The sequence below is a fragment of the Ornithodoros turicata genome, chromosome 1 (assembly GCF_037126465.1).
Source record: "Ornithodoros turicata isolate Travis chromosome 1, ASM3712646v1, whole genome shotgun sequence".
NCBI classification, from domain to species: Eukaryota; Metazoa; Arthropoda; class Arachnida; order Ixodida; family Argasidae; genus Ornithodoros; species Ornithodoros turicata.
Window position 1 is genome coordinate 65,083,994 of NC_088201.1, and position 27,258 is coordinate 65,111,251.

A 27,258-nucleotide genomic window follows, 5' to 3' on the forward strand; every position below is an offset into this window, starting at 1 on the left:
TACATGCTTAGCCATTTTAATAGCTCTGCAGAAACTATGTATCATCTTTCATACTTCAAGTGTTGTAGATACACTGCACCAGCATTATCCAGATTTTCAGTGAGAGTCAATGTCAATCAAATCAAACGAGAATGAACATAGTCTTCCTAGGTAAATCATTTCAGAAATTCAAATAAATTGTCTAAATGTTTCAACACCATGGAATCAAAGGCCACTTTGTGCAGCAGCAAGCAACACTCTACATCAAAGCCACGTCCCATGTATTGTGCATTTCGAACAGTTATCGAGAAATCCTCCCCCTCTACACTGTTCAAACTTACAGAACGCTACGTCTGATTGTATATGCGCCAAGCTTAGTCCCAGACATGTGGCTGCTTGCTCAACTGTTACACCCCCAGCAGAGAACATTGTTTATTGACAGTGTCAGTCTTGGCTAGTGCTTGGCACCCTTGCAACCTTGGCTGGCAGCTGGCAAATGGCCAGGACGTTAGACGAATCTGTGTCGCTGTGTTTGTTGATCCTGTGCCGGGAAAGGCACTTCCCAACCCTGGGATGTACGTGCTCCAGAGCATATACTTTACCGTAAGTGTAAGCATCACTCCATCGAGTGGCATCAACAATTTCTGTATAAATGATCGCCACATATGAAGGTAAGCGGAAAGCTACCCCTTAGGACCAAAGGGGAAATGTGTTACAGTGTCTCATTCGGCTACTAAGTGCAAAAGTAATGTTACCGGACGTATCCGATCTCTGACCTCCCCCATCATTCATATATGCCAAACTTGCAAAAATTTTGTTTGCATTCCTCTTTGAGACATCATTCCAATCCATCACAATATTCCGCAAGCATTCTAGAGGCAAAGACTTGGCTAGATACTAATGAGTGTAGTAGTGAATGTAGTAGTTGAATTGTTCCTAGCTAGTAATGAAATCAAACTGACAGATTTTGAATAGTGCAGTGTGTAACACAGTGGGCCAATGCTGTGCAAAGAAAAGCTAGTTTCTAAAAGGTTGCACTGGAACAGAAGTGTACCTTGCTGGTCACAGAAACGTCCATGCTCTTTGGCATGGGTCAAGTTGGTAATTTTGAACAGTGGAGCTTCACAACTCCGTAATAGACGATTTCAGGAAATCCAAGTGTTCCTTGCGCACACATTGCATCCTGGGAGATTACTGTCATGATGAATGGAGAACAGTCCTTCACATTTCGTTTTCGCTGACCTTGACACCTCGTGGACAATCGACAGAGAGGAGAAACCGAAACAGTTTGGGGACCTCCTCCTCCTTTCTGATAAGCAAGTTCCCATAGTTCAAAGCGGTGCTACACTCACTGGGATTTTCTGAAGTCGTTTATTGGGACTATGTCAATAGTGAATAAACAGGAAAGCTAGTGTAAAGTGCTATTTTATTTAGGCGGATAATTAAAATGTCAAGGCTTTCATCATGCGTGGCCCACAATGACAATTTCAAGTGCACTAATTACTCTTTGGTGTGTATGGAGTGTAATGTGTATTTGCATATTTTTACAATTTTGTTTTGTGTGCTGTGGGACACCCTGTGTATGGGGCCATTGTATAACATGGTAAAGCCTACAACATTTGTTGTTCCAGTCATTCAGTGCGCAAAAGTGTCACTCAGTTTGTATCATGAAGCAAGCTACAGGAAAATTCTCCGTCTGTGTAGCAGATAACAAGCAGCCCTCAGTGACCTTGTGTAATGCCGTCAAGCGATAAATGTTCTTAGTGATTGCTTAACAGACACACACTGAATCAGCCGCAGCAAACATCATGCCTTATAACTACTTCTCGGCACAAAAAATTGCCAGCATAATAGTCACATACAGACTTTGTATAGCAATGCATAGTAATGCAGAACACTGAGTAAAGCTACAGACGTGTACACGAGACTCTGGCAAACGGGCGTGTTTCAAAACAGTTCTTCATGTCAAACCCATATCTATAGAGTGAACTCAAGGGCAAGCAACTGCTTACAAGTACGTGCATGCTTGAATAATACCATGAGTCAACGTTATCACTCAGGGTGAACGCAGCACACTCTTCAAAGAGTGCGTTCTTTAATAGGAATGAACCGGTGTCTTGCGCCTCCATCATCGGGGCTGACACCAAAATGGCACGTGCAATACGTGTGTCCACAATAACGTTACAGCAACGGTCTGGTACTGACATCTCCATAAGACATCTCCAACTGGAATTCGTATGTATTCAGCCACTTTCACAACTACTACTTTTGCAGTGCATTGCAAAATTCCCAATACAACCGTCAATTTTTATTATACTACGCATGAGGCTTACTAGTTTATGCCTTCCCAATCAACACTGTACCAATATCACACATTTATCTCTTCTACAGACAAGTGCAAAAAGGAAAGTGTAAACAGTCACGTACACGCATATGTTGGTGTCATTTCTGCCCTGTCAAGTTGCCACTTCTGTATAAATGATGAAAGTCCAAATTCTGTTATCTCTGGCAGTTTTGCTGGGCAGTATGCCTTTGTGGAAAAGCAATGGAGAGACAAGGACTGAAGATGTCGGGACAACTTCTGTCCTCGTCATCCTGCCGATTCCTTCTCTGTCACTTCATCGAGCATACCTTACACTGCTCTCGCATGTTTTTATCACAACAGCATGATATGCCGTGACTCCTACCAGTCGTCTCCTTCGGTCTCGTAGAGCTTGTGAATCGTCCCACATTTTTATTTTGTGAAAACTCCCGATTCCAGCTATAGCAGCTCAAGCTCAAACACTCAGATTGCCCCAAAACCCTCCGACCGCCAGTCTACTCTATACCAGTGTAACGAACGAGATGACTGCCTGGCCACCCAGCACAAACTTAGGACCAACGACGACGACAGGATTTTTCTCAATGCGCAAAGACATTCCGAGTATTGAAATGTGGCACTAGGTTCATGGAAGGAAAATTCAGTTTTGTGAGGTCTTCAAATCAAGGCCAGTGTATTATCAGAAGGTAAGGTTGCCTGACTCCTAGAAGGTTGACACCTTCTTGGCACCAAAAAGGTTAGCTAACCCCCAGCACTACAAACTTGTGACTTCATTTTTCCACATCTCTATGTCTGATATGCTAGTTTTCTTCGTGTTTATTTCATAGCAATAGCTCTCATTTGCTTACTACATGTGTTCAAGCAATTTTCTAAATTGTGTTTAGTATTAGACACTACTGCCCTCCACATAGTGAAGAAGCCTGTTTGTGGGCAAAAAACACAGAGGGGACACGAATACTGTTGTTGTGTTCGTGTCCCTTCTCTTGTTTTTCGCCGACGCTCAGGCTCCTTCACTATATGAAGTTCCTGCACCAGCTTGCCTATATCTATGCAATTTTATCTGACACTACTGCCCCTTCAATATTTCCAAAAATAAAAATTTTTCACTTATAAACATAAATAGCTGTTACCACTCAGCATATGAAGGCATGCTCCCCAAATCTAATTGTAAAGAAATGCCTGAAAAGTGTGCAACCTTTGAAGCAACTATCTAGGTATGTCTACAAAAAAAGTTACTTACAAGCACTCTGTTTTCAGTCTTTTCAGGCTTCACTTCCAAACGCACCATGCACTTGAAAGACACCTTCACATTGCGGTCCAGAACATGCCGGATGCCGTCTGCAATTGTAAACAAAGAAATTCAGATAATGAAAAACCGAAAATACACACGTTGAATAATGAATATACATGCGCATGAAAGTGATAAAAATGCATAAATGTACTTCAAGGTGAAGAAAACTACAGCGAAGGTGTTATCAGTAGTAGGACACATTACTGTATTTCCCTAAGTGTCATTTGCAAACACAATATTATGTCACGTCAAAAATCAGTCGAGCCAACGGCGTTGTCTGGTCGGAGATAAGTGACATCAATTACTAGTTAACGCAACCACGCGCTGGTCACGACAATGGTGTTTCACGAGATTTTATTGCAGAAGTCTTCATGTCGAATATGAAAAAGAAAGTTCTACCTTACATCTTATTTTACTTTTCTTCCACAGGAAACAATAGTGAGGAGGCCTCTCCTATAAAGAGGTGGAGACCTCCCACCAGTCAGAGTATCAAATCTGAAACTTTATTGCTTCAGTTCAGGTTCAGACACAAAGGTTCATTTCCAAATTCAGCTCCAGAGTAACATATGTATCTGTTCAAACCGGTTCGTAAAAAGATTAACAGGTTCAAAATAGCTTCATTGCATAAAATATGCATGATGGAATTGTGTGGACAATCCAAAAACATCTGGCATAGCAATATGTGCAAAAACACCATGCTGGTCCTCACAGTCTGTCCTCACTGTGAGGTGACTCATTATCCCATTTCCCACATCACCACCAGCAATGGGTTAGAGTATCGCCCCTGGCGATGGAACTCTCCAATCAGCATCAGTCAAATAAAGTTGTTGTTGTTGTGCAAAAACAACAAACTTAATTTGTCTTTTCACTGTTTGTTTATTGTTTCGGGGGTGAACATAAAGGAACATGTATAACAGAAAGAAAGCTAGCTGCTCATGATTTTGCAAATTATAGGTGATTATGTAATACACAAAATTTAAACAAAAAACATGCCTTTTCGACCCCAATGTGCTGTAGAATTTCCAACGGCTGCAATGGGGCGCAATGTTTTTATGGTTGTGTTCACCACACACACACACACACAGAGATAGGGTTGCCACCTTTTCTGTCAGCAAATATCGAACACAAGGGGGGGGTAGAGGCAATTGTCGCTGCTGGTGAAAAATGATCCGCACAACTCGTATGATCATCCCCAACTAAATAGTGAAAGTATTTTTCTCTATGTACAGTAGGTACCTCATTTGAAAGCATTGAAAAAGCAACAATTTCTTTAAAGAGGAAGCTTTATTGCACTGGATTTTGCAAGCTCTTTTAAGGCACAACAGTAGAACATAGCATTCTATTCGGCTGACCTGGAACCTTTTTCCAAATGCTTAAATTTATATTTTTCATTTGATGTTGCTGCCTCCAGGAGGCAGCGGTTTGCCTTTGCATAATCATAACACATAATGATTATATGAATGAATATATGATTATATATATAATATATGATATATATGCATCATAAAATGCATAACGCCACATTTTTATTGGTCCAGGAAATTAGATTTGCATTGTGCCCAGTGCTGTATGAACTATCTCAAACTATGGGTTCTATGGGGAGCTGTTAGTGTTGGGCTCTGCCATGCCTCCCTCCACTTTTTGACATGTCTTGGATTGGATGAAGTGGATTGCGAGGGACCATATCAAATTCTTGAGACTTGAAAGCTGAGTGTTGGGTACGGAGGGTTCTAAGAATAGATGAGAGGTTGTCTAAAGTATCTCCATGTCGCTCAACGTAGCTTTGACTGCTCATTGTAGCTACTGCTCAATCTTTGGCGATGATGACACAAACAAAAAACTCAAGTTGTACAGTTTTTACACAGACTTCACCAATTTCCGAACATCGTCCGGATTACACCTTCACCCGAACACCGAACGCAAGCCCTAACTGTTTGGGTGAAATTCGGACAGGTGGCAACCCTACATAGATTGCGTGTGAGGAGTCTGGCACAATGCACTGGTACGATGGCAACAAACGCACAGGCACGGTTTATTTCCCTCTCCCTGTGCTACGACTGACTACCGCCGGGCAACGGTGGGGAAATGTTTTTTTTTTTAATTCTGTTTTAGCGCCACGAGGCAACTGTGGCTATGAGTGGCGTCTAGATGTGGACAGATGGAGAGAGGACAGCAGGAACGAGTGGGGAACAGAGTGGTTAGTATGCGTCCTGGGCCGACTTCAGGGGGAACTGTGCCGACATTCGTCTGGAAAGTCTTCGGAAAACCCAGGGAAAACCTCAGACAGCACAGCCAGTGGTAGGATTCGAACCCACCAGTTCCCAGTCTTTAGCATGACTTTGACTACCACCACCGAACCGGACACCTTCACCAGCTGGGCCATGCCGCTGGTGTGGGGAAATGTTGTGTGTGTGTGTGTGATTGATGTGATAAGATTGGTGACATCCACTGTACCCCGTGATGTTGTGACGTCATTTCGTTCTTGTTACACTCGCCATGATCACAGTCAATGCTGCAAAACATCCCTGGTACTGTTATTGCCGCAAAAAAAGAAACTTATCAATGAAAAATAAGACCATTTTTAATGATGCGCACGAGCACTTTACAAACTATCGCAGCAACACAACATCATTTAGAGTGATGGGTGAGCCTTTTTGCGGAGACAACATGTATTCAAGTCCTGCTACTTGTGCTACTCTGCATCGCAGACAGTGTAATTGGAAGCAAGTCGTAAATATTAGCTCTGAGTAACACTGAAAAATATTAAAGGTTAAGATACCCTAGACAGGCGGTTTCAATGTTTCTTAGCAGTTAGTTTTTTTTAGTTTCTTTTTTTCTTTCAGTGTTATAGACGGAGACTGATCAAGAGAGAGACAGAGGGGTTAGTATGCACCGGTGGGTGAGTAGGGTGGGTGAGACCACTTCGGGGGGGAACTGTGCTGACACCTGTCTGGAAAGCCAGGAAACTCAGGGAGAACCTCGGACAACACAGCTGGAGTACGACACTACTCTTCCACTTGGCTATGTTACCGATACTTTCCAGATTGTGTGTCGGTGTTTTGAGAAAAAGCTTTCATGCAACAACTCTCTCCATGGAGGTCTCAGCCGTTCTAAAAATAAAATGAAATAATAACAATAATAATAATAAAGTCCTGGCTATGCCAGTGCTTCAGAGGTATGGTCAACTTCGGCGATTACTCGAAATTATTAAGGGTATTATTCGTTTCGAACTATAAGGCACCAGTAGCACATGACTGGAAAAGCTGGTAACAACCACCCGCCGGAATTGCGACCGCACCGCTAACACGGGGATCGATCACACCACGGGCTATGCTGTCGAGAGGTATGTCTTGCGTTTCCAGGCAGACGTCCTAAATGGATGTCGCCGCCAGTGCCGGATTTAGGGGAGGGCAGACGGGGCACTTGCCCCGGGGCCCCCACCACAAAGGGGCCCCCACCAGTAAATGTCTTGTCCAAGGGAAATCTGTTTTGCATGCCTGAAACGCATCCCTGAAACGGAAACTTTGTAAAAATCTGTCCTCCGTCCACGCATATCGACCCCGAATAACACATTGGATAGAGATAGAATACACGAGGGAGCCCCCACAGCACAGTGCCCCGGGGCCCCCACTACTGTAAATCCGGCACTGGTCGCCGCACAGTTGCCTCTAAAGTCAGCAAGGATTCGCACGGTCTCATCTCTCTTTCCTTCTGCCCTCTCCCCCAGGAGTATGTGTGTCCGCGTCAGCGCACCCACAGTTGTTTCGAAGAGTTCACACGAAGAAAAAGATAAATAAACAGAAACCACAGACTGAACCCAGCACCGAGCTATCTGCGACCCCCCCCCCCCCTTGTTCCAGTTGTCCAAAACACCAGCTCACTCGCAGCTACAAACCCGGGCAGCAGCAATATCGTAGCAGACGACAGTTACCGTTCAAGTCCGCCGTGGAACCCAGAGAGGAATCGGATACGAGGGAGTCCGAGCTCCACTTCCAGGGAACGCATCGCAAACGCATGGCGGTATTCCAGACAGATCAACAAAAGGCGGCTCTAGTGCGGCCACCAACGCGAGTGACGGCCTTCTCCTCCTCCACATCCCCGCCAGTGTCAGCGTAGCGTGGAAACGAACGTCACGGCCCTCAAACAACCACGTCCGCGTCGTCAACACTGCATTCCAGACACACGTCTGTGCACTTACGTTTAACCTCCCAAATATTCGATGATGGCTTCCAAGATACTGCGGGAAGAGGCACAGCAACGGCCCTCACTTGTTTCAAAAGGGCAACAATGTGCTTTCGCTGCAGTTAAAACAAAATTAACATTCGACGTGGCACGTAGCCGTACAGTCACTCTGAATTGTGTTCAGAAAAATTGCGACGATTTCACAGATGTGACACTGTTCCTCTCCGTACCATTCTAAACAATTAGTTTCAGCTAATGAGATAATAAGTGCTCGGAAAGTGATAATTCCAATCCCGTTATTTTATTTTTCTGCTTTGTTGTTCATTTATTAATAAAATAGCAGCCACGGCAGCTTAACTGGGATTGGTAAAACGGCGAACACACTCATGAAACAAAAAAACGACGCGGAGACGAGAGAAAGATCCTGGCTACCACGTCACAAAAGTAGCCTTCCCAATCGAGCAGTTTTTCGAAGTGCCAATATACAAAAGCATGAAACAAAGTTCAACAACTGAGAGGGACCATCGATCCCTTATTGCCTCTGTTCACGGCAATCCATTAGCGCGCGAAGAACCGAGCTCAATAAAACGTATTTTTAAAAATCGCACAGCGTTGAAACAACTAAATTAAATAGAAATACAAAAAAGTAAACGACACGACCCCATTGTCTGTGCGCTCCACGCAGAACAATGAACGAAATGCCTTTTTTCGGTTGTGCCAGAAAAGTCGAAGGCCGTGGGCACTCGTACAGGCTCACGCCTTCCTCTCAGGCAAGGTCGTCGCTATTATGCTAATTTACTTTTCTATCTTCGTGTCCCCTTTCTGTTCGACAATTATTGAATCTCCTACCGTATTAGGAAATTTACCACAGTCGGTGCTACAACGGACAGACATTCAGTTATACATCCACAGATCCATCCTGGTCTACTCCACAGATTTTTCGTGTTGTTTTCTTTTTCTTTTTTTCTTTTTTTTTTCTTTTTTTTGGCTGCGGCGCATTATGCGACAAATGACATGCGTCCTTGCACAAGAACGCTGATCGTACGTACTACCCAGCCGTAGCGAGCGCAAGAGGTCTTTGATCTACACAGTGCACACCCTCTAGGAACCTCTCAACTCCTTCAGGAGCTGTAGAACTAGATTGCTCGGAAGTGATTGGCGGACTGTTCATGACTACGTTAGGTTGCCTGAATACTAGCTCTCTCTCTCTGCGTGTGTAGGGTGATGTCACCCTTTGCAAAAGCGAACGGCGCCAAGCCGCCATCTTTACGCCCTCTGTCACCATGCTTCGTCAGCGCGCGAGCGGCCTTCAAGATGGCGGATATCGTATACCAGACGACGCGGTTGCCTTCACTATTATATATTTCACCCTACCCAGAGGGATCAGGCACACTAGACCAGCGTTTCCCAAATTTCTCGTTGTGTCGGACCCCTAAAACCACCTAGAATCCATCCGCTAAAATTCCGCGATTCATGTTGGCATAAATAAGGGACGTGAAGAAAGCAAAGGCAAAACAAACAAACAAACAAGACACCGCTATGCTGGAAAAGAGAATGTAGTATATTTCGACTCGATAGCACAGTCGATATTTCGATCTAGATTCGCGCGTCCCCCTCAGAGGTGACGTGACCAGCGCTCGCCAAGACGGTCTTCAGGCTGTCTTCGATTGTCGCAGACCCCCACGGACACTCTCGGGGACCCCCGGGGCCTCCGGAGGTCCGCGGATCACACTTTGGGCTGACCACTCTAAACCCATAACAAGGAAGGAAGGAACTACTGCCCTAGATTACCTCACTCTGCGATCGGCGGCGTTGGCCGCACACGCTTTGTTCCTCGCCGACGAACTTTTTTAGTGGCTAATAAGGAGCCACGGGTGCTCTGCTACGCTGATACTACGCCACACCAGGAGATCGGGGTGGGCCTGCGAAGGGACGCCGCACCGCTCATGGCCGATTTTTTGGGACATTTTTGTAAATTAAATTGCTCAGTGGCAAGACACCGTTCAGTGAAAATACTGTAAAACCCTTATTGATCGCTAATTTTGAAGGCACACAATAGTGCCTCGCAAGATTTCACATTTCGAAAGCAATGCCGGAATCACAAACTTCTTCCCAGTTTGTTGTACAGGTTACCGGAAAGCATTTAAACTGCTCTGCAGCACAAGCACGCGCAATGTCGCTTTTATCATTTGTGCTACGTGCAATCTTGGGTTTCTCGCGATGGAAACCAATTGAATCATGAATTTTAGCATCCAGAATTCGCGAAATTTAATGGCCGCGAAATTTAGGTCCCGACATTAAAGGTATCTAACACGGTGGTTGATGCGTGATGTTCCGAGGAATGCTAAATGCCATAAGGCGTAGCAGGTCCACACTTCCCAGAAATGCCCCATCCGCGGTATCTCAACGACCACATGCGTGAATCTGCACAGCCTGAGGTACAAAACAACACGGAAAGGCACGTTAATGAGTCATGTAGCTGTCATATCCTCCGATTCAGAGGTCAAATATACTGCCATTCCGCTTCCTGCATAAGGCAACGGTTTACATTGAGCGAAGGTAAACGTCCATGACTCACCGCCTTGCAAACCCCTTGTTTGCTCAAGATATCTGACGTTAGCGTTATCACGAGAAAAAAAAACACGCAATTTGTGTAACCTGAATATGGATCCGGTGATAGCTATGAGGAGAGCATGGGTAAATATGCATGCAACTATATGCACTGAAAATCTTCGAAAGATGCCGTAAAAATCTTCAATATATGCAATGTTTTTCATTGTTCTTGGTACAAAAGCAATGCGCCGAATGCCTTTTTTGTTGTTTGTTTCTTCAAGTGAGTATTTTATTAGGGATAACACGGTAAAATAAAGCCGCCTTCGTTCTGCAGCACAACAAAGAATTGTTGCGCCACAGTTACATAAATCACGGAGCTGAAGGCTTTGCGTTCATGATTGATAAAACAGCGTAAACGCAGTCTATAGCTGGTGGATGAAACAACCCTGAGCATGGGCAACATGTAAAAACATGAACATACACGCATGTTCGTGTTTTTCGTGTTGCCCGTGCTCATGCTTGTTTCGCCATGTTTCGGCATGTTCGGTACTGCATCATGCCGATTAAAATACGGCCCATAGGTCACGCACGCAGTAGAGTATGGAGCAGACAGGGTACGGACTGAACACCGCACCTCACCGAAACATGAAAAATATTCTATTCCTACCAGAATTTTCGCGAAAGACGACCCAACGCCGTCCCGGAACCAGCAAAACCAACCCTAAAAAAGGAGAAGTAAGCTCTCGCACCTGCAAATATGGCAAAATATGCACTTTTCGTGTACTTTCATGCGATATGGCCCAAACCAAGACCAAGTGTTTTTTTCATCCTCCAGATACGGACCCATCTCGAGAGAGAGAGAGAGAAAAAAAAACATGCATTAGCATGAAAATCCGCGCTCTAGCTATGGGTATAACACATTGAAACTGAAACAGTTCACTTGCTCACGGCTTGGTCTGGTCAAACTTTGCCCAAAAGGGCTTCATTCGCACAAGGCATATACTATTTGGATTCGAATTCGAACCAAGAGCGCCGGGCTTCCCAGGATTTTTTCCAGGGGGGGGGGGGGAGCGTGCAACCCCTCCCCACTTCTTTTTCTGGAGGCGGACGTTGAGGACTGTGCAGGTGTTCAGAGATTCCTATTATGACATCTAAGAATAGTAATTACGACCTATGACTAAAGAGCGCACTATATTCACATGCGACCTTGGAGGTCCAGGGGGGGGGGCACGGCCCCCTTTGCCCCCCTCTCGGTACGCCCATGGGCCTAGGGTGTGTGTATGAGAAGAAATGGAGAGAATGTGATGAGAGTGGCCCGTTGCAGAGCCGTTAGTTCAATGAAGTCCTTTGGTAAGTCGTGTGAAAGCTGATGCCAGCGTAGCGTAATTGGTTAATGCACTCGACCGAGCGTGGGTTCAAATCCCGCCTCTGTCCCGCTTTATCGACGATTGCTAATATGTCCATTGAAGACTGTTCTGCTGCGATCTGCAGAAGAATAGCAGTCGCTTGTCTCCAGGGAAACTGCCTTCAGCTGATCTACGACGACCTTTTGGATGCTGTCGTTATTGACCTTTGATGTGGAATTTAAGTTTCGATGAAAGAAGGAGTCACACGCTCTAATTGATGTTCATAATTCCCGATTGAGGGATGTACCCCGTGCAGCAACAAACGGACGACGTGACGGAATACGCCGTTGTAGACAGCTACGGCAATAGGCAGACCGTTCATAACGTCAACGTGACGGTGTCGTTATAGCTCACCATAGTGTCGTGTCCACGCGAAACAAGCGCAGCGTTGTGTGACTCAGAATCTTATCCGCCGATTGGCTGCGGTGGATACGGTTATTGGAAGAGCACGTTATCAACGGTTTGTTAAAACCCTCTCTCTTATACCGCAATCTCCTCAGCCGCAATCGTCTGCGGCGATTGGTTGAAGCAGACGACACCCAGGGTGGCCAGATTTGGCTACAAGTAGCAACTTTTGGCTACTTTCGGTTTCGTATCGCCAATAATTAGTGAGTTTTAGTGCATCGTTTGATGTTTTTTGGCGCAATAACATCAGTTTAGTGCATCGTACGCCATCGCTTTTGCGCAGTAAAGCCTCATTCACACATGCGTTTCAAAAAGCGGCGCCGCCTCAGCGTTCGCGGCGCCGCCGAGAGGGGCCTGTCGCACATAGCCGAGCCGCCATCCCGAAAACGCGCTTCGTTCTTGTTGCTACGTCAAGATTGTACCGACACTTCCAGCTCTCTTCCTCGAAATTTACATTGTGAAGCATGTTCTCCATTTTATAATTATCGTGAAGCATTTCTGCTGGAATCATCAATCGTTGGAACGACAAACGCGACACAATAGCAGAGAAAGAACGGCAGAAAAAGCGAGACACATGTTTACCTACCGACGACCAAAACACGGTCACACACAAGTCGTATTTATTTTCGTCGATTCCGTTGTTTGCGCAAATTCTGAGCTCATCGTTGACAGCTCAGACACCAAACAGCTATTGCTGGCAAGCAATTTACTGACGCGGTAGCACCAAACACATACACATGCACAAATGACAAAAGATCCCAGCGCGGTATCGGGAGGCCCGCCGGCGCCAAAAGGAAGCCACCTGACTCCTCCGAGCGCTCCGATTGGCTGGATGAAAAGCGTTCGCGTTTCTGCCCTCCGAAGCTGCAGCACGGAGCGGTTCTCGAAAAGCGGCTGGAAACGCTCCGCGGCTCGCGTTTCGCGGCGCCGCGAACGCGAAACGCGTTCAAAAAACGCATGTGTGAATCCAGCTTAAGGGATAGCGTTGGTGGTTCCGCGCACGCGCAAAACAGCGAGCTTTGCGCAGTGCGCAGAACCACCAGCACGCAAGGGCGATAGCGTACGATGCCCTGAAACTCTCTAATATCGCAGTTGGCTATTCGTAGCTACCCCTCCGGGTCCTACATGCCGCACAATTAGTTTTCAACCGTTCCTTCATCTTTTTCTCAACTTTGTTCACCAGTGACACACTGCAGAGGAAGGTACGGAGCGCTTGACGAGCGAAGGCTGATAAAGACGGTGACCCACGAAGTGTCTCGTCCCTCTGTTTCACAGTCGTAGCGTGCGTAACATTTTCCCGCATTCATCATGGTGTGTATTACGGTAAAACAAAATTTATTCGTTCATTGAGTAACAGTACTTTCATGCGAGCAGTGACACAACAAGTTTATTTTGATGACAGTGATCGGTTACAGCCAGGGGTTGGCTACATTTTGGCTACGTGTAGCTTTTGCCATCTGACAACCCATAGACAATGCTGTGCGTCTCGATACGTCTACGGAACGGAGGAGGGAGAGGATGAATCTTCTTTAGTCTAGGAGGCGTTGGCACACCTCGCAGTCAAGTGAGGCGTGTTAATACTATCGAGTTGAAACTGAACGCCAAGTAGAAACGTGCAACGATTAAAATGATTCATTACAATCGTCGAACCGTTTCCATCCTTCCTCTCGTCAGCCGCGAAGCCGGTTTGTCTCGAAGGAGGAGGAGTAACCCACCATGATTCAGCCAGACATTGTGTGGACCTGCCGGATGTCGCACGGCGAAAATAGGCGCACGTATTCCGCTTAATTTGCATAACAGCTTGTCAAGGTTGCCGACACATGGAGGAGGTGTCAAGGGAGCCACGCCACAATGAATTAGGAGCGGCAAATGAAAGCCATACGCTATCGATACACACATCATCACGACGAAACTTACATGAACCTCGACTTATGAACCCTCCGCGAATTTCCTCGTTTTATCAACGGTACCTCGCGTGGAAGGGGCAATCGCCCTCACATTTCCCTCTCGTTTCATGAACAGCGGGCGCATACCGGGAAAACGAAGCTGAAATACCCCTAAGTAGAGTGCCAGAGTACTAGCTCCCTCTGTGTAGGGTCAGGGTGGTGGCACCCTTTGTAGAAGCGAATACCGCAAAGCCGCCATGTTTACGCCCACGCTTACCATGCACGAATGCTATGTACCGATTTCACCCACTTTTTCAAGCCTCCTCTATGCTTTTTTTTTTTTGATTGCGTGTTAGCGCCGCGAAGCAACTGTGGCTATGAGCAGCGTACAGATGAGGACAGACGGAGAGAGGACAGCAGGAAGGAGTGGGGGACAGGGGGATTAGTATGCGTCCTGGGCCGACTTCAAGGGGAACTGTGCCGACATTCGTCTGGAAAGTCTTCGGAAAACCCAGGGAAAACCTCAGACAGCACAGCCGGTGGTAGGATTCGAACCCACCACCTCCCAGTCTTCAGCACGACCTTGGTTACCACCAACGAGCGGGACGCCTTAGCCCACTCGGCCATGCCGCTGGTCCCTCCTCTATGTATTCACTCAACTTCAAAATGTAGTGTGTAGCTAAGCGTATAGACACACTTTTGTGAGCGCATCGCGAGCTGCGCGTGGGCGTAAAGATGGCGGAAATTCGTAGCAGACAACGCGGTTGTCTTCACCCTATGCAGAGGGAGCTAGTACTGAGGCACCCGAGCTACCCCTAAGGTTTTGGACCTCGATTCCTGAACGGATTGAAAGGGCACTAAAGTACAAAAATTTCTCCTCGCGGAATGAGAGGCCATGTTACCTCGACACCAACACAAAAGGAAGGGGATTCGTTCGTTGCGTCGTTCGCGAAAAATGAGCAAAAGAAAAGCATTCTAGGGCCTCGGATTGGTCTTTTCAAACGATCTTCCGTGATGATTGGACGAGTCATCTGCTGTGACCAATGAGAGGGCGCTACGCACTGCCAGCCCTGTTGAGGAGGACAGGGAGAGCATAAATTGCAGGAGGCTCCGTGTGTTGTGTTTGTCCCTAGATGGAGCTCGCCTCGTTTGGCTATCTGTCTTTCACCTATGTCGCAGGAAGGACAACAAAGAGCCCCGTGTTTGCGACAACAGAGGCCAAACCGACTATGTACCCGAAAGGGTGACTTATACTACCTCTTTTCAGATGGGTAGTCCTCAATGATGATCGAGACCAATGGCCATTGAACTATACATTGAACATTCGCGTAGCGCCACCTAGCGTGTAACGTGTCAATTTCTCAGAGCATTGGATCCAATGCTCCCGGACGCTTGGTGGCGCTACGCGAATGCTCAATGTATAGTTCAATGGCCATTGGTTTCAAATTATCATTGAGGAGTGGCCGTGTGACATGGGTATAATGTCTAGTTCACAGTGTTGCATTTCCCCGCGTTACGGATGCGGAACGACACGGTTGTCATGGCAACATATTAACCAAACCGAACCAAAGAGCACACATACCGCAAGAGTTGAGCTCGACCGAACTCCATGCGGTACGGATGACCTTCGGCTACGCAGCTGACCAATAAGCGAACGCGCACAGGAGATTGGAAATAGATAGATAGATTGACGTAGAAAGAGTGGAGGCATGATTGATCAAACACAAGACATCTTCCGTACTAAGAACGCACGTGTCCGGAGAGCGTATCGTACGACAACAGCATCCGCACTCGATCTGTACCGGATGTAGGAAAAAATGGTCCCGCAACCTCCTGCGCGCCAAAAATACCTGGGCGTGGTTGCGGATAACTGACGTAACACATTGCAGCCAACCGAGTGTTGTTATTCGCCCTCCCGATGATTTGTCGAAACTGAGAGACATGTCTTTTCTTTCTTTTTTTTTTTTTTCCCCCGTGTTAATGGAGAATGAAATCTGCACGGCATTCAATGAGTAACATAAAAGCGACATCATTCGCTACACCATATCTGGATGCTGGTATTTTTCTGCTGTTGTTCAGACATGGCCGAGTTGTTGTCCCCCGCACCTTTTCTGTGTCGATGTTTATGGACAATAAAAGCTGTACGCCCTCTCATTCACTGTTTTATTGCCTGTTGATGCATTCTTTCTCCCAAATTGACGAGTCAGTGAGGTCCAGAACTGGATTGTAATGAAAGGCTGAACTCCGGCAGACAGGAAGAGGGTCCAAAACAGAAAAGAAAAACCGCAAGCTCTGGTGCTCCTCAGTTTTGTTGGCTTTCGTGCACGAGCCGGATGACGTTCGCCCGTGACCGACGATGACGGTGCCAATGAGCAAGTAACCCGGGGCCGACGGTAGCGACACAGAGTCGTGACACTGTACAACTCAGCTGCGGCTGAAGATACGGTTCATTTACATAAAACTGCGAGAAGACAACCGTAAAACCTGTGCCTGAACAACAATAGGAAAATATTAGCATCCAGGTTGAGTTGCGAACTACACCCGACTACCCCCACGTACAGCGAGCGAGCAGTCACACACAGAAATACACAGAAGGTAGCAGAACCTTAGAGCACCGCTTCCTAATCTTGTCACGTTGTCTGTACTGGGGCGCAGACAATTGCTCACTGGACAATTGCTCATCGGACAGTTGCTCACCGGACAATTGCTCACCAAAAAACTGCTGAGGCCGGACAATTGCTCACCACAGAACCGTTGAGGCCGGACAATATTACTCACCGCCTCTTTCACCACACTTATATTGTGATTTTATCTCGCGTTTATGGCGCTTGCTTTTTTATGCTATAGCTGAAATTCTTTTTTAGTTGTCTAAGTTGCTTCAAATAGATCTAGGAAATCCACCAGTGAAGAGGGTGAGGCGAGAAGTCGTCCACTTGCAGGCACGCATGAAGCGTCTTTGTCAGAACCTGCATCCATGGGGCGCTCATATAGGATTTTTTTCCAAGGGGGGACAGCAAAGTGCTTCCAGTGGGGCAAAGCGTGCAACCACCTCACCTCCTTCCTTGGGGACGGACGCTGCGGACTGTGCAGGTGTTTACAGGTTCACATTATTATGACATATGAGAAAAAAAGTAATAGTGCACAGCTTTCACAAGAGACCGTGCCCCTCTCTCGGTACACCCATGCCAGCGTCACCAAGACACAAGCCGCGGGAGATTTAAAAACACATCACTATTTAAGCAGTAAAATTCACGAATTTTCTCTGTCTGTCCAAGTCGGTTTAGCGAACGAACGCCACATTTTAGCGCTGTTAGGCTTAGCAAGGCGGACACGACTGAATAGCATGTTGGTTAGTTTATTATTAGGTTAGTCTAAGTTCGCTGTTGGCAGTTTCCCGCGCGCGACTGTGCATTTTATAGTCAGATAACATTTATTTACAGTAGTTTATTTTGCAACGGGGATTTCGGTCGGAGGTACACCAAAGTTCAGTTAACATAAAAAAAAAGTCAAGTGTATGAGCGCCATAAACGAGAAATAAAATCACATCACATAAGAACGCGAAATAACATTACATATAAGTGCGGTGAAAGAGGCGGTGAGCAATTGTCCGGCTTCAGTGGTTCTGTGGTGAGCAATTGTCCTGGATCCGTCTGTACTCCAGTGGAAAAAAAAAAGGTCGATCCATCGCGGGACCATAATTTTCGTCCATGCAACCAGGGACTATTTTTTCCGGAACCCATATGTACAGCTCGAAGCAGAGTTAACTGGAACGCCGCGTCGACCAGCGGAGCAACGGGGGAGCCACCCTGGCGGCGTCTAGTAGAAATAAAGGGCGAGGAGGTATTGACACTTCCATTCTAGTCGGAGGGGTGTTCGTTGTGGCGTGCCGAAGAGTGCGCAATCGGGTTGGCGTTATCAACGCTTCGCTCGTTTGTTTTGGGCGACCGTGTCTGAGGGATTGCGATGAATCGATGATATCCCGATGGCGCGCGGCAGGTTAGCACGTGCGAACCAGTCGTCTCTCACCTCTCCTGAACTTCCAAAATTAAAATTAAGGTGAAGAGATCCAGATGAGGAAAATTTTCAGAAAAAGGATTGATGTGGGTGAAAAAAAAAAAATCAAAATGCGATTTACGAAAGGTGGAAGAGGCAAATTTGGGGAACGTGCAGTCGAGGTAGGGGCGAACCTCTGCTGACGAAAATTGAAGTGAGGACAAAGGTCATGGTGAATTTGTCTGGCTCTGATCATCATTCACTACACCAATAATAGAAAACCTTCACGGTGACTCCCTGCACTGTGTGCCAGCATGCACACAAAAAAATTGTGTGTGTACTAATTGACTGTTCTTCCGAGAAACTCCCAAGAAACGTGATATGCTACACCATGAAAGCATTGTTTTATTATTTAAAAACTCATTACGATGGTTTCGCGATTACCATCGTTAATTATTACAAGCCTCTTCGCATCCTCTATTCTGAGCACAGTAAATTTTCCGAAAGAGAGAAGTTGTTATTGATTTCATTCGATCACACAATGAGCGTTTCGGATGACGCGTGCCCATGCGCCAACCTGTTTCCAGGCGCGTGCCATGACATCGATTCTCCACGTTATCTCAGACACAATCGCCCAAAACACAAACAGGCGCAGCGTTGATAACACCAGCTTGATTGTGCACTGTTCGGCACACCACAGCGAACTCCCCTCCAACTGGAATGGAAATGTCGAAAAGCCCTCTCCCTTTATTTCTGCTAAAGGCCGCCAGGGTGGCTCCCTCTTGCTCCGCCGCAGAGCCGTTGGCTCTGCTCTGCCGGTCAAAGCGGCGTTCCAGTTAACTCTGCTTCGAGCTGTACCTTACCCACAACGGAGAGAATTTGCAGCGTGAACCAGGCACTGGGGAAACACAGATAAAGAATTGTCCTTCAGGAATTCCATCGGACGCCCCGTTTGCAGCAATGCGAAAGCGATCGGGATAGTCGCTGCGAAACCACACCTGTACACAGCAGATAAGGACAGTGATAGCAAACGTGTTAAATCTGCTGCTCTGGAGTGTCACTGATTGTTCAGCATAGAACTACACCTACCCAAGCAGCAAAATGTACTGAAAGTCGGGTGCAATAGGGGTGGACGGGTAGGTGGAAGGCCTTGAACAGACTCGTGAAACTAAGGAACATCGACAAGACACATACCGTCCACCCCTATTGCACTCGACTTTCAGTACATTGTGCTGCTGGGGTAAGCATAGCTCGGCATTTGGGGCCACGGAACTCACAATCATCTGATAAGGCGTGAGCTCAGCTGCAGGCTACGAACTCACGTGAAGGTCGACATGGCGTATCGCTGAGCTCGATCATGTCGCATATTAGCGCACTCCCCGGATAACATCACATTTGCGACCAGAGCATGTGTTAATTTTCCGATCTCTGGTCACAGGTGTGACGTTATCCGTTGAGTGCGCTAATATGCGCGGTATGATGGAACTCAGCGATACGCCATGCCTACCTTTACGTCAGTTCGTAGCACGTGGCTGAGCTCATACCTTATCAGATGATTGCGATCGTGAGTTTTGCGACCCGAAATTCCCAGTATGCATCTAGGCTACAACGCATTGTGCTGAAGGTACGATGGACGACAGATAGAGAAGATCGAGATAGAAAAATGGAGTGCAAGTCAAGGGTCTAGCTTTTTGCGTTTACGCCCAGCAATACGATATGGCTCGTGTACTTTCGAAACTAAACGTTTTTTTTTTTTTTTTTTACCAAGTTACATAAAGCCCTATTTTCATTATAAGGCTGTCCATTCATTGAAAACTTTTGAAATACCTCGATATATGAAACAACGATTTCCGAGAACTTGTAGCTGGTTCACTGTGGAGCGCGAACTTGTACCATTCTCCGTGGTTCGAGCAATAAAGGACTGACTGCTTGACTTTTGTCCCCCTAGGAACAGTGATTTCCTCGAAAAGCTGCGGTGCGAACGTCTCTTGTTCCCTCATTTGCGTTGCGTATAGAATATGCCCGAAATGCAGTACTCAGCCATTTCGTGCACCCCGGATTGAAAAAGCATCAGATGGTCCGCATTTTCTGCTACCTTCGTCAGTTCTGCCTGTTCTTCAGAATGAGGAGCGGACAACTGCTCACCAATGCAGAGCTGAGACGGGACAATTGCTCACTCCATTCTATTTCACCGAGACCACCCTGTCAGTTTCATAATTTATTTTCGTCATTTACACTGTGTGAAACAGTTGTATTTTTCATATTGTATTTTGTATATTGTTGTTGTGTTTTTCATATCACAATTTTATTTTTCGAACCTTTTAGAAACTGCATCGTCCGACAGCTGCTAAAAATCAGCTTCGGTCTTGCCTTGGTGGAGGTAATGACTTCCATAACGCCGTATATGAAAATCTTAGATGCTGTCAGTCGTTTTGGCCCTTTATAGCCGTGGCCACAGCTCGCTTTTCTTGTTTTTTCTCGCTTGTTTGGAGGCACTGAGACCCAAAATTTTTAGTCGGCATTTGTGTGGTACTGATTTTCCAAGAAACGAGGGAATAAGAGGGAAGGGTGGACACAAGCCTTGCTTGTGTCCTGCTTGTGCTCGTTAGCTGTACAGGGAATACTAGAAGGAAGAACACCACCTTACATACACAAAGCAGGGCCGCTCCCTGTGATATGAAGTACAAAGAGACTTTTCCGAGGTTCAGCTACCTAGGGAATTTCCATTCCTTGCAGGATTACGCTATGGAGTCATCCCACTGAATATAAGGATAACCTTCCCAGCGTCTCACCATATACTAACTGTTGAAGAGTACTATTACAAGATAAAGAAAAAGAAAGAAAGAAAGGAAAAGAAAGAAAGGGAAAGAGAAACTAATTTTCGGCTCCAAATGTTCACGAAACGACCGCCTGGAGTTTGGCAGCGCGACACTAGCGCTGCCTTTCTCCCCTGGTGGTACGGGGAGGAAAAGTTTCAGAGTAGAGTCGTCAGCGAAGAATGTGATACGCCTCGTGCACAGACTCAAGGTGGCGCTTTGCGTGGCCACGTAGCGGTGGGAAAGCGAACTTTTTGTGTGAGTCGTCCGATATCGAAACCAGTCAAAAGTGTATGTGGCGGGCGTCATGAAAATAAAAAATGTGTGAATTGGTAGTGTAACTTTGCCTATTTCAATCGTTTTAGACTGCGAACGACTAATTTCTGTCCTCAGAGTTCAATAAGGCGTAAGACTATATGCAGAAGCAGGCATGTCAGCGTCATTACAATTATTTGAGCTTTTCTTCGCGCGCACCGCACTTGCGTGTTTTCTTTTAAACTTTTTACAGCAAAGGGATGCAGAAGTCTCATTACCTGAGCGGACAAAGCCACAAGGTCCAAGATAGTTGGAAATTCATTTTTGTGTTAACCGTTAATTTAAGTGTTAAAATTTGTGTTAACCTATTTGTATAATCCCTTCCTACAGGAGAAAAAACACAAACTTTTGTGGAACTCGGACATGTGTTTGAATACCACGGTCATTCACAGCCCCAGTTCCGAGCGGGAATATAAATATTGTTTCTCGTGCCTGAATTGAGAACACACATCACGAACGATATATGGTCTGATTACGGCAACCAATTAGGATCACTGGCCTAAAAAAGACAAAGAATCCACTGAGTAGCTTATTTTGTGACACGTACGTTTGACGACCGACACCCATCTTCTCCTGTCCACTTCGTGTGGATTTGGCGGGAAACTGCAGAACCTTGTACCCGTTGGGGCATTCTCGGGTCGCGAAAAAAAAGGTCCCTGGTTGCGTGGGCGGAAATAATGGTCCCGCGGGGTTCTGTACGCCAAAAAAATTCAGCCGCCGTTCTGGAGAGCCGATGAAACGTATCCTAGCGGACCAAGTGCTATCATTCGCCCTCCTGATTTATTTGTTTGTTTGATCTGTTTGTTCGCCCTGATTGATGTTAATGAACAATAAAAGATGCATCACATTCAATGAGGAACATAAAAGCCATCACATTCGCTGCACCAGTTGTATTGAGCGCATTAAAACTGTTCTTTCTGTTCCTCTCTCTTTTTTCTTGTGGAGTACAGATAACGCGATTTTTTGCAGATATGTCGGAAAAAAGATACCCGCGTTCTTTTATAACAGGACGGATTACAGAAGCAAGCAGAAGAAGAGTAAGCAAAGGGGCACATTACCCTCTGTATTCGTACCAATAACGTAAAACACCCATAAACGCTTTGCACTGAGCTCACTAGCATATGGCTCCTACCTCACGCTCGCTGTACGGGGGTGGGGGGGAGGTGTTGTTGTTGGGGGGGGGGGGGGGGGGGGCGTTCGATGTAGTTCCCAATTCAACCTAGTGTTACAATTCCCAAATCAAGCTAGTGTCTTCCTACTGTTGGTCAGACAGGTTTTACAGTTGTTCTGTCATACTTTCTATGTCGATGAACCGTATCTTGAGCAGAAGCGGAGTTGAAAAGCCAATGAAACAATGAATGAGAGGGCGACAGCTTTTATTGTCCATAAACATCAACGCTGAAAAGATGCAGGGGACAACTGTAAAACTCGTGTCTCCTTTTTTTTATATTTCTTTGACAGCCAAGCTGAAACTTATAAACACAAAACTAGTGTCTGACCAACAGTAGAAAAATACTAGCATCCAGCGAACGATATCGCTAGCGAACTAGTGCAGCAAGTGATGTCGTTTTTATGTCGTTTTTTATCTTCCACCTGTTTCCGCGCAATATCAGAGAATGTACAGCCCGGGGAACGAGAAAAATAAAAGCCTGGACCACGTTACTGTTATACATATAATGTTGAACATGAGAGAACTGATGTTCTGAGGCTGGAACAACATAGAAAGGACAAATACATACAAAGCCTCAAATTGCCTAAGAAATAAACGATGAAAGATGAAAGTCACTGAAAAGGTTAGCCAGCTGTAGGACTCGAACCCACATCTTCTGGATTACCAGATGATTACCAGATAATCCAGAAGATGTGGGTTCGAGTCCTACAGCTGGCTAACCTTTTCAATGACTTTCATCTTTCATATATAATGTTATATGCTTTTATATACGCACGAAGTGCACAAAGGACATCGGAGCGTACCTGTATCATACCGTTTTTTTCTTTTATTTTTTTTACATTCAAACTCAAACTGATAGCTGTGCGATTCTGCAAGCTTATAAACTTGAGCTGTTCGGCCGTTGTATCGGCTTCGTGCCCCACGCTTTCTTCATAATTAATTTCGTCCACCGGCTCGCCTGCGACTACGCCATTCTGTCACAGACGTAGAGCTATGTCTGGGGCTGCGTAGTACTATGTGAAAATCACGACTAATGTGGATTATGCATTTATTTTTGAAATTCTTAGTTACACATTCTACATATATAGTTGGAACAAATTCCTAGATACCGAGTGTTTGGCAAGCATAGGAGATGTTTGAGATGTCACGAGTGCATGTGAATCCCAAAATGATCAGACACGCAGGATCCACCAGGAGTCATTGCAATTGGGCCTTGGATTATGAAAGTTGTATTGTACTCGGGACATTCCTCTCATTAAGTTAGTTCCCATTAACACCCCAGTGTGTCAAAGGCAATAATCTCAGCCGCAAAGACATCTAAATTCTTGTTCTGGTGACTGCTTTGATCTGACTCCCATATTCCTCTCTTCCGAAACAGTCACGGATATATGACAAGTGGTAGCTTGGTTTGGAGTAAATAAAGAGGGAAAAGAAAGAATGTAATGCTCATAAAAAGAATAGACTACTGGCTGCTGACAAACATTCGTAGTGCTAGCTCCATTCATTTCATAAATCATTACTCCACCGGCTCTCACCCTGTTTGTAAACCTGAGTAAAACATTTGAAACCAGAGATATCCAACTGCATGCATTCAGGATTTATTCTTCAGTCAGGTTTTGCTCAGAGCTAGTACATCTACGGCATCTGGGAATCACACTTTACCCGTATTTCGAGCCTGTCCGAGAATATTCTGCCATGCGCCGAAAACGCGACGCTGTTGACGGTTTCCCTTCTTCCGATTTGACGGGGAAACAATCCTCGGTCCCTTTCGCCTTATTCAAAAGCGCAACACAACTTGGTCATCCTGACATAGCACATACCATGTGCGTGATGAGAGAACACGCTACTTTGGAAAAGTTAGCACAACCGCCACAAGTGGCGCTGACTGCCGTAAACAGGAGCGCCCTCTGGCCCAGCCGAACAGCCCTATGCGCGCCCACTGCATTTCGCGAAGTCAGGGTTGAAATCTGTGGCTGGATTGGTTTACTTAGCACTAAGCCCGATATTAACCTCACAGCATTTCGTAAAAGCATCATTGATACGCATTATTTTTATTCGCTTTTGCACTTGTCAGGCACGCGAAATTTTCACTAGTTAAATCAGTCTGCTTCGCAACTATTAAATATATTTGTGAAAGTAAATGAACGACCAATAAATACCCCCGATGATTACACTCGTGATCCGCCTTTACCGACATTACCCACTACCACGTGAGTCCGATAAAATGATTATATTCTTGTGCACGTGTACAGTGCTGGACAAAAGTTTACGGAACACTCTCCGGCGCAATGACGCCGAAATTTGACGTTGCCCACCAGTCAGCCACCCCCCCTCCCCAAGCCACAACAAGTAAGGCTCTCCTGCGACAATTTTTCTATTATACTGTCCCACGAAACAGGACCCATAGTAACTTTGCGAAAACAACAGGCACGTAAAAAACTTTGTGAGCATTTGTCCGCCTTGAGATTTCGGAAGGTGAGCAAATGTCCTGGATCTGTCTTGGATCCTGGATATGCAGTAGAGATCAGCTACGATACGAACAAACGCCTGACGTGGGTGTTCGCACTTCGGCCACTCTTGCCCGCAAACATGCTATTTTGGACGACGGTGCCTTCTGGGTACAGCAATGTTCGGTGGGAGGAAAATACGGCCGATCTTGTCCGCCATTTCAACAAGCGTTCCGAACGATGTGGTCAGGATCGTACTGAAGGCGTGGGTGTGCTATCTGGGAAGGCTTCCGATGTCGGAAGCCACTGTAGACGTCCAGAAGCAATTGGTGCATCGCATGGGGGATTCCTCGATGCCAGTCCTATTCCTCTACCAAGCCTTCGAAAACATGGTGCATTCAAAGGGTCGAACCACTTGAACCAATCATGTCATGAAATGTGCGCCTGTGTCTGCTGTAAACAGCCGTATGAAGGCCTTTCGTCGGCACGACTGAGAGGCCTAGTCACCCTCCTCGGGGAATTAGCCGCATCTTCCGATATCTATAGGAGCTTTTTTTTTTAAGCGACTGCAGAAAAAGAGGCGTACACGGGTGACAGCTCAGACACTGGTTATTAAACACACATATGGAATACAGCCAGAGGGAAAGACAGACACACGAAAAGTCGACGTTCTCAACGTTTTGTGTGGGGTTTCTCCCAAAGCTCTGGGTATCATGTATTCAAATAATTGAAGTTGTAACCTTACGTTCGTTGAACGATTTCAGGTCCCCCTACGTCCCCCCACAAGCCGTTGTGATTTCTCGTGTTGCCCTTGGCTCTCAAAGGAGCTGAAATATATAGACGTTTATTTTACGGTAAAAAAATAAACTGGACAGAATCGCATCCCGTGATCATATGATATCGCCAAAAGCAACAGAGGAGAGAGGGACATAAGCGGGCGCATCACCCGGTAACGCCAGGGGCACGCGCTTCGTCGACTTCACTGTTTATTTGTAGAAAATACATCCCGTCGGCCTTTACGCGTACCTTTCACGCGGTCGTAGACAGTATCGAGTTTCGAAGCTCGTTGGGTTCTTGCGTTTTATTTTGTTTTGTTTTTTCCCTCCAAGCTTTGGATGACTCGCTGATGTCAATACGTTCGTACTGCGTTGCCTCCCTATTGCCACGTTCAAGGTAATGCACCGGGAGAGCGATCACAACCGTATTACTCAGTCGATTTGTGTCGTTTTATTTATTAATTTTCCGCACATATCAAGGCCGTCAACGGGAAGTGAGACATTACAAAGTAGCGAGGCAGGTTAGGAAACATCACGCTGCGCATTTCAGATTACACCTTTAAAATATATAAAGATATATTTTTAAAAAACCAGAGGCTGCGTTCAACGCCTGTTTTGTCTTAGCTAGCACATATTAGATTTATGCGTGCATTGGGCCGCCGTAGTGATGCACATAGCAGACGACATCATCGGACCTGTCGTCTGCTAGGGAATACCCCGTGGCTGCGCCGCAGGATATTCCCCACTGTTAGAAGAGCGCGAGAAGAAATGACGTTGAGCACTCGCGCTCACGTGGCAGCAGAAAGTTAAGAAGTTTTGTGCATCTTCCGCTGGAGTATTCTGGGGAACGTCGATCGTGTGAACGTGATGCCCATCCTTCTTAGAGCGTACGCAACTGCTTTAATCGCATATTTCTCGCAGTGGGCAGCATAAAAGGTACCCCCGTGATAGGTAGACCACGTTATGCGAGGCAGTACGTGCAGCATAGGCATCTGGGCGTGCGAGATTGTCAGAGACACAAAAGAACTGGTGCATTGTGCGATTCCGGTGGGGTGACTACCAAGCGTTTGATAAGCTCTTCGACGGCCAAAAATGGGCATCCGCCTCTCTCCGATGACGTCCTCCCCACCGAAGCGCGCGCCGCCGTTCATAGTCGCGGCTAAGTTGTAAACAAATCTCGAGATAGAGCCGCATCCTGAAAGACGGGTTATGCGATGAAAGACGGGTTATGCGATGAAAGACTGCAACTATAAGAGGTGCGCGAAGGAAAAGTGGCGTATGATTCGTAAATGAACCACTTTTGTTCCTGCAAAGTGAAAGAAATGTTGCCGCCCTGCATGCAGACTATCCGTCAACAGACTGTCACTTTTACACGAGCTCACAAGGGGCCCTAAAGAAACAAGGGAAAGGGTGCAGGCTAGCTGGTATAGATCCATGAAGAAGACCGAGAGACACGGACACAGAAGACGACACACGTAGGTTCTCCTACGTGTGTCGTCTTCTGTGTCCGTGTCTCTCGGTCTTCTTCATGGATCACAAGGGGCCGTTTAAACGTCAGCAGTGTTTCTAAGTAAGAGAGACAAGGTCAAAAATTTCGCTCAGTCACCAGATTTACAGTTCCTATACAGACGAGGACACCCAGTAACTTCCACGTTAGCGTGCTGCGCAGCATGACACACGGGCACTTACTATATAGTTGTGTTCTCTAAGACAAATAT

General features: G+C 46.2%; 1 protein-coding gene and 1 long non-coding RNA gene across 5 annotated transcripts in view; one reads left to right on the plus strand and one right to left on the minus strand.

The window, feature by feature from the left end:
* Positions 1-27,258, minus strand: part of LOC135378331 (F-actin-uncapping protein LRRC16A-like) — an 83,000-nt gene that overhangs the window by 52,115 nt on the left and 3,627 nt on the right. For all 4 annotated transcript variants that reach the window (XM_064611344.1, XM_064611343.1, XM_064611341.1 and 1 more), the window contains exon 2: positions 3,540-3,637. In XM_064611344.1, the coding sequence (XP_064467414.1) occupies positions 3,540-3,637 (98 nt within the window). The remainder of the gene's footprint in view (positions 1-3,539; positions 3,638-27,258) is intronic.
* On the plus strand, positions 475-3,762 carry LOC135378332 (uncharacterized). The gene is made up of 3 exons (XR_010418331.1): positions 475-650; positions 2,082-2,214; positions 3,557-3,762. It is a non-coding gene; the product is annotated as an uncharacterized LOC135378332 (long non-coding RNA).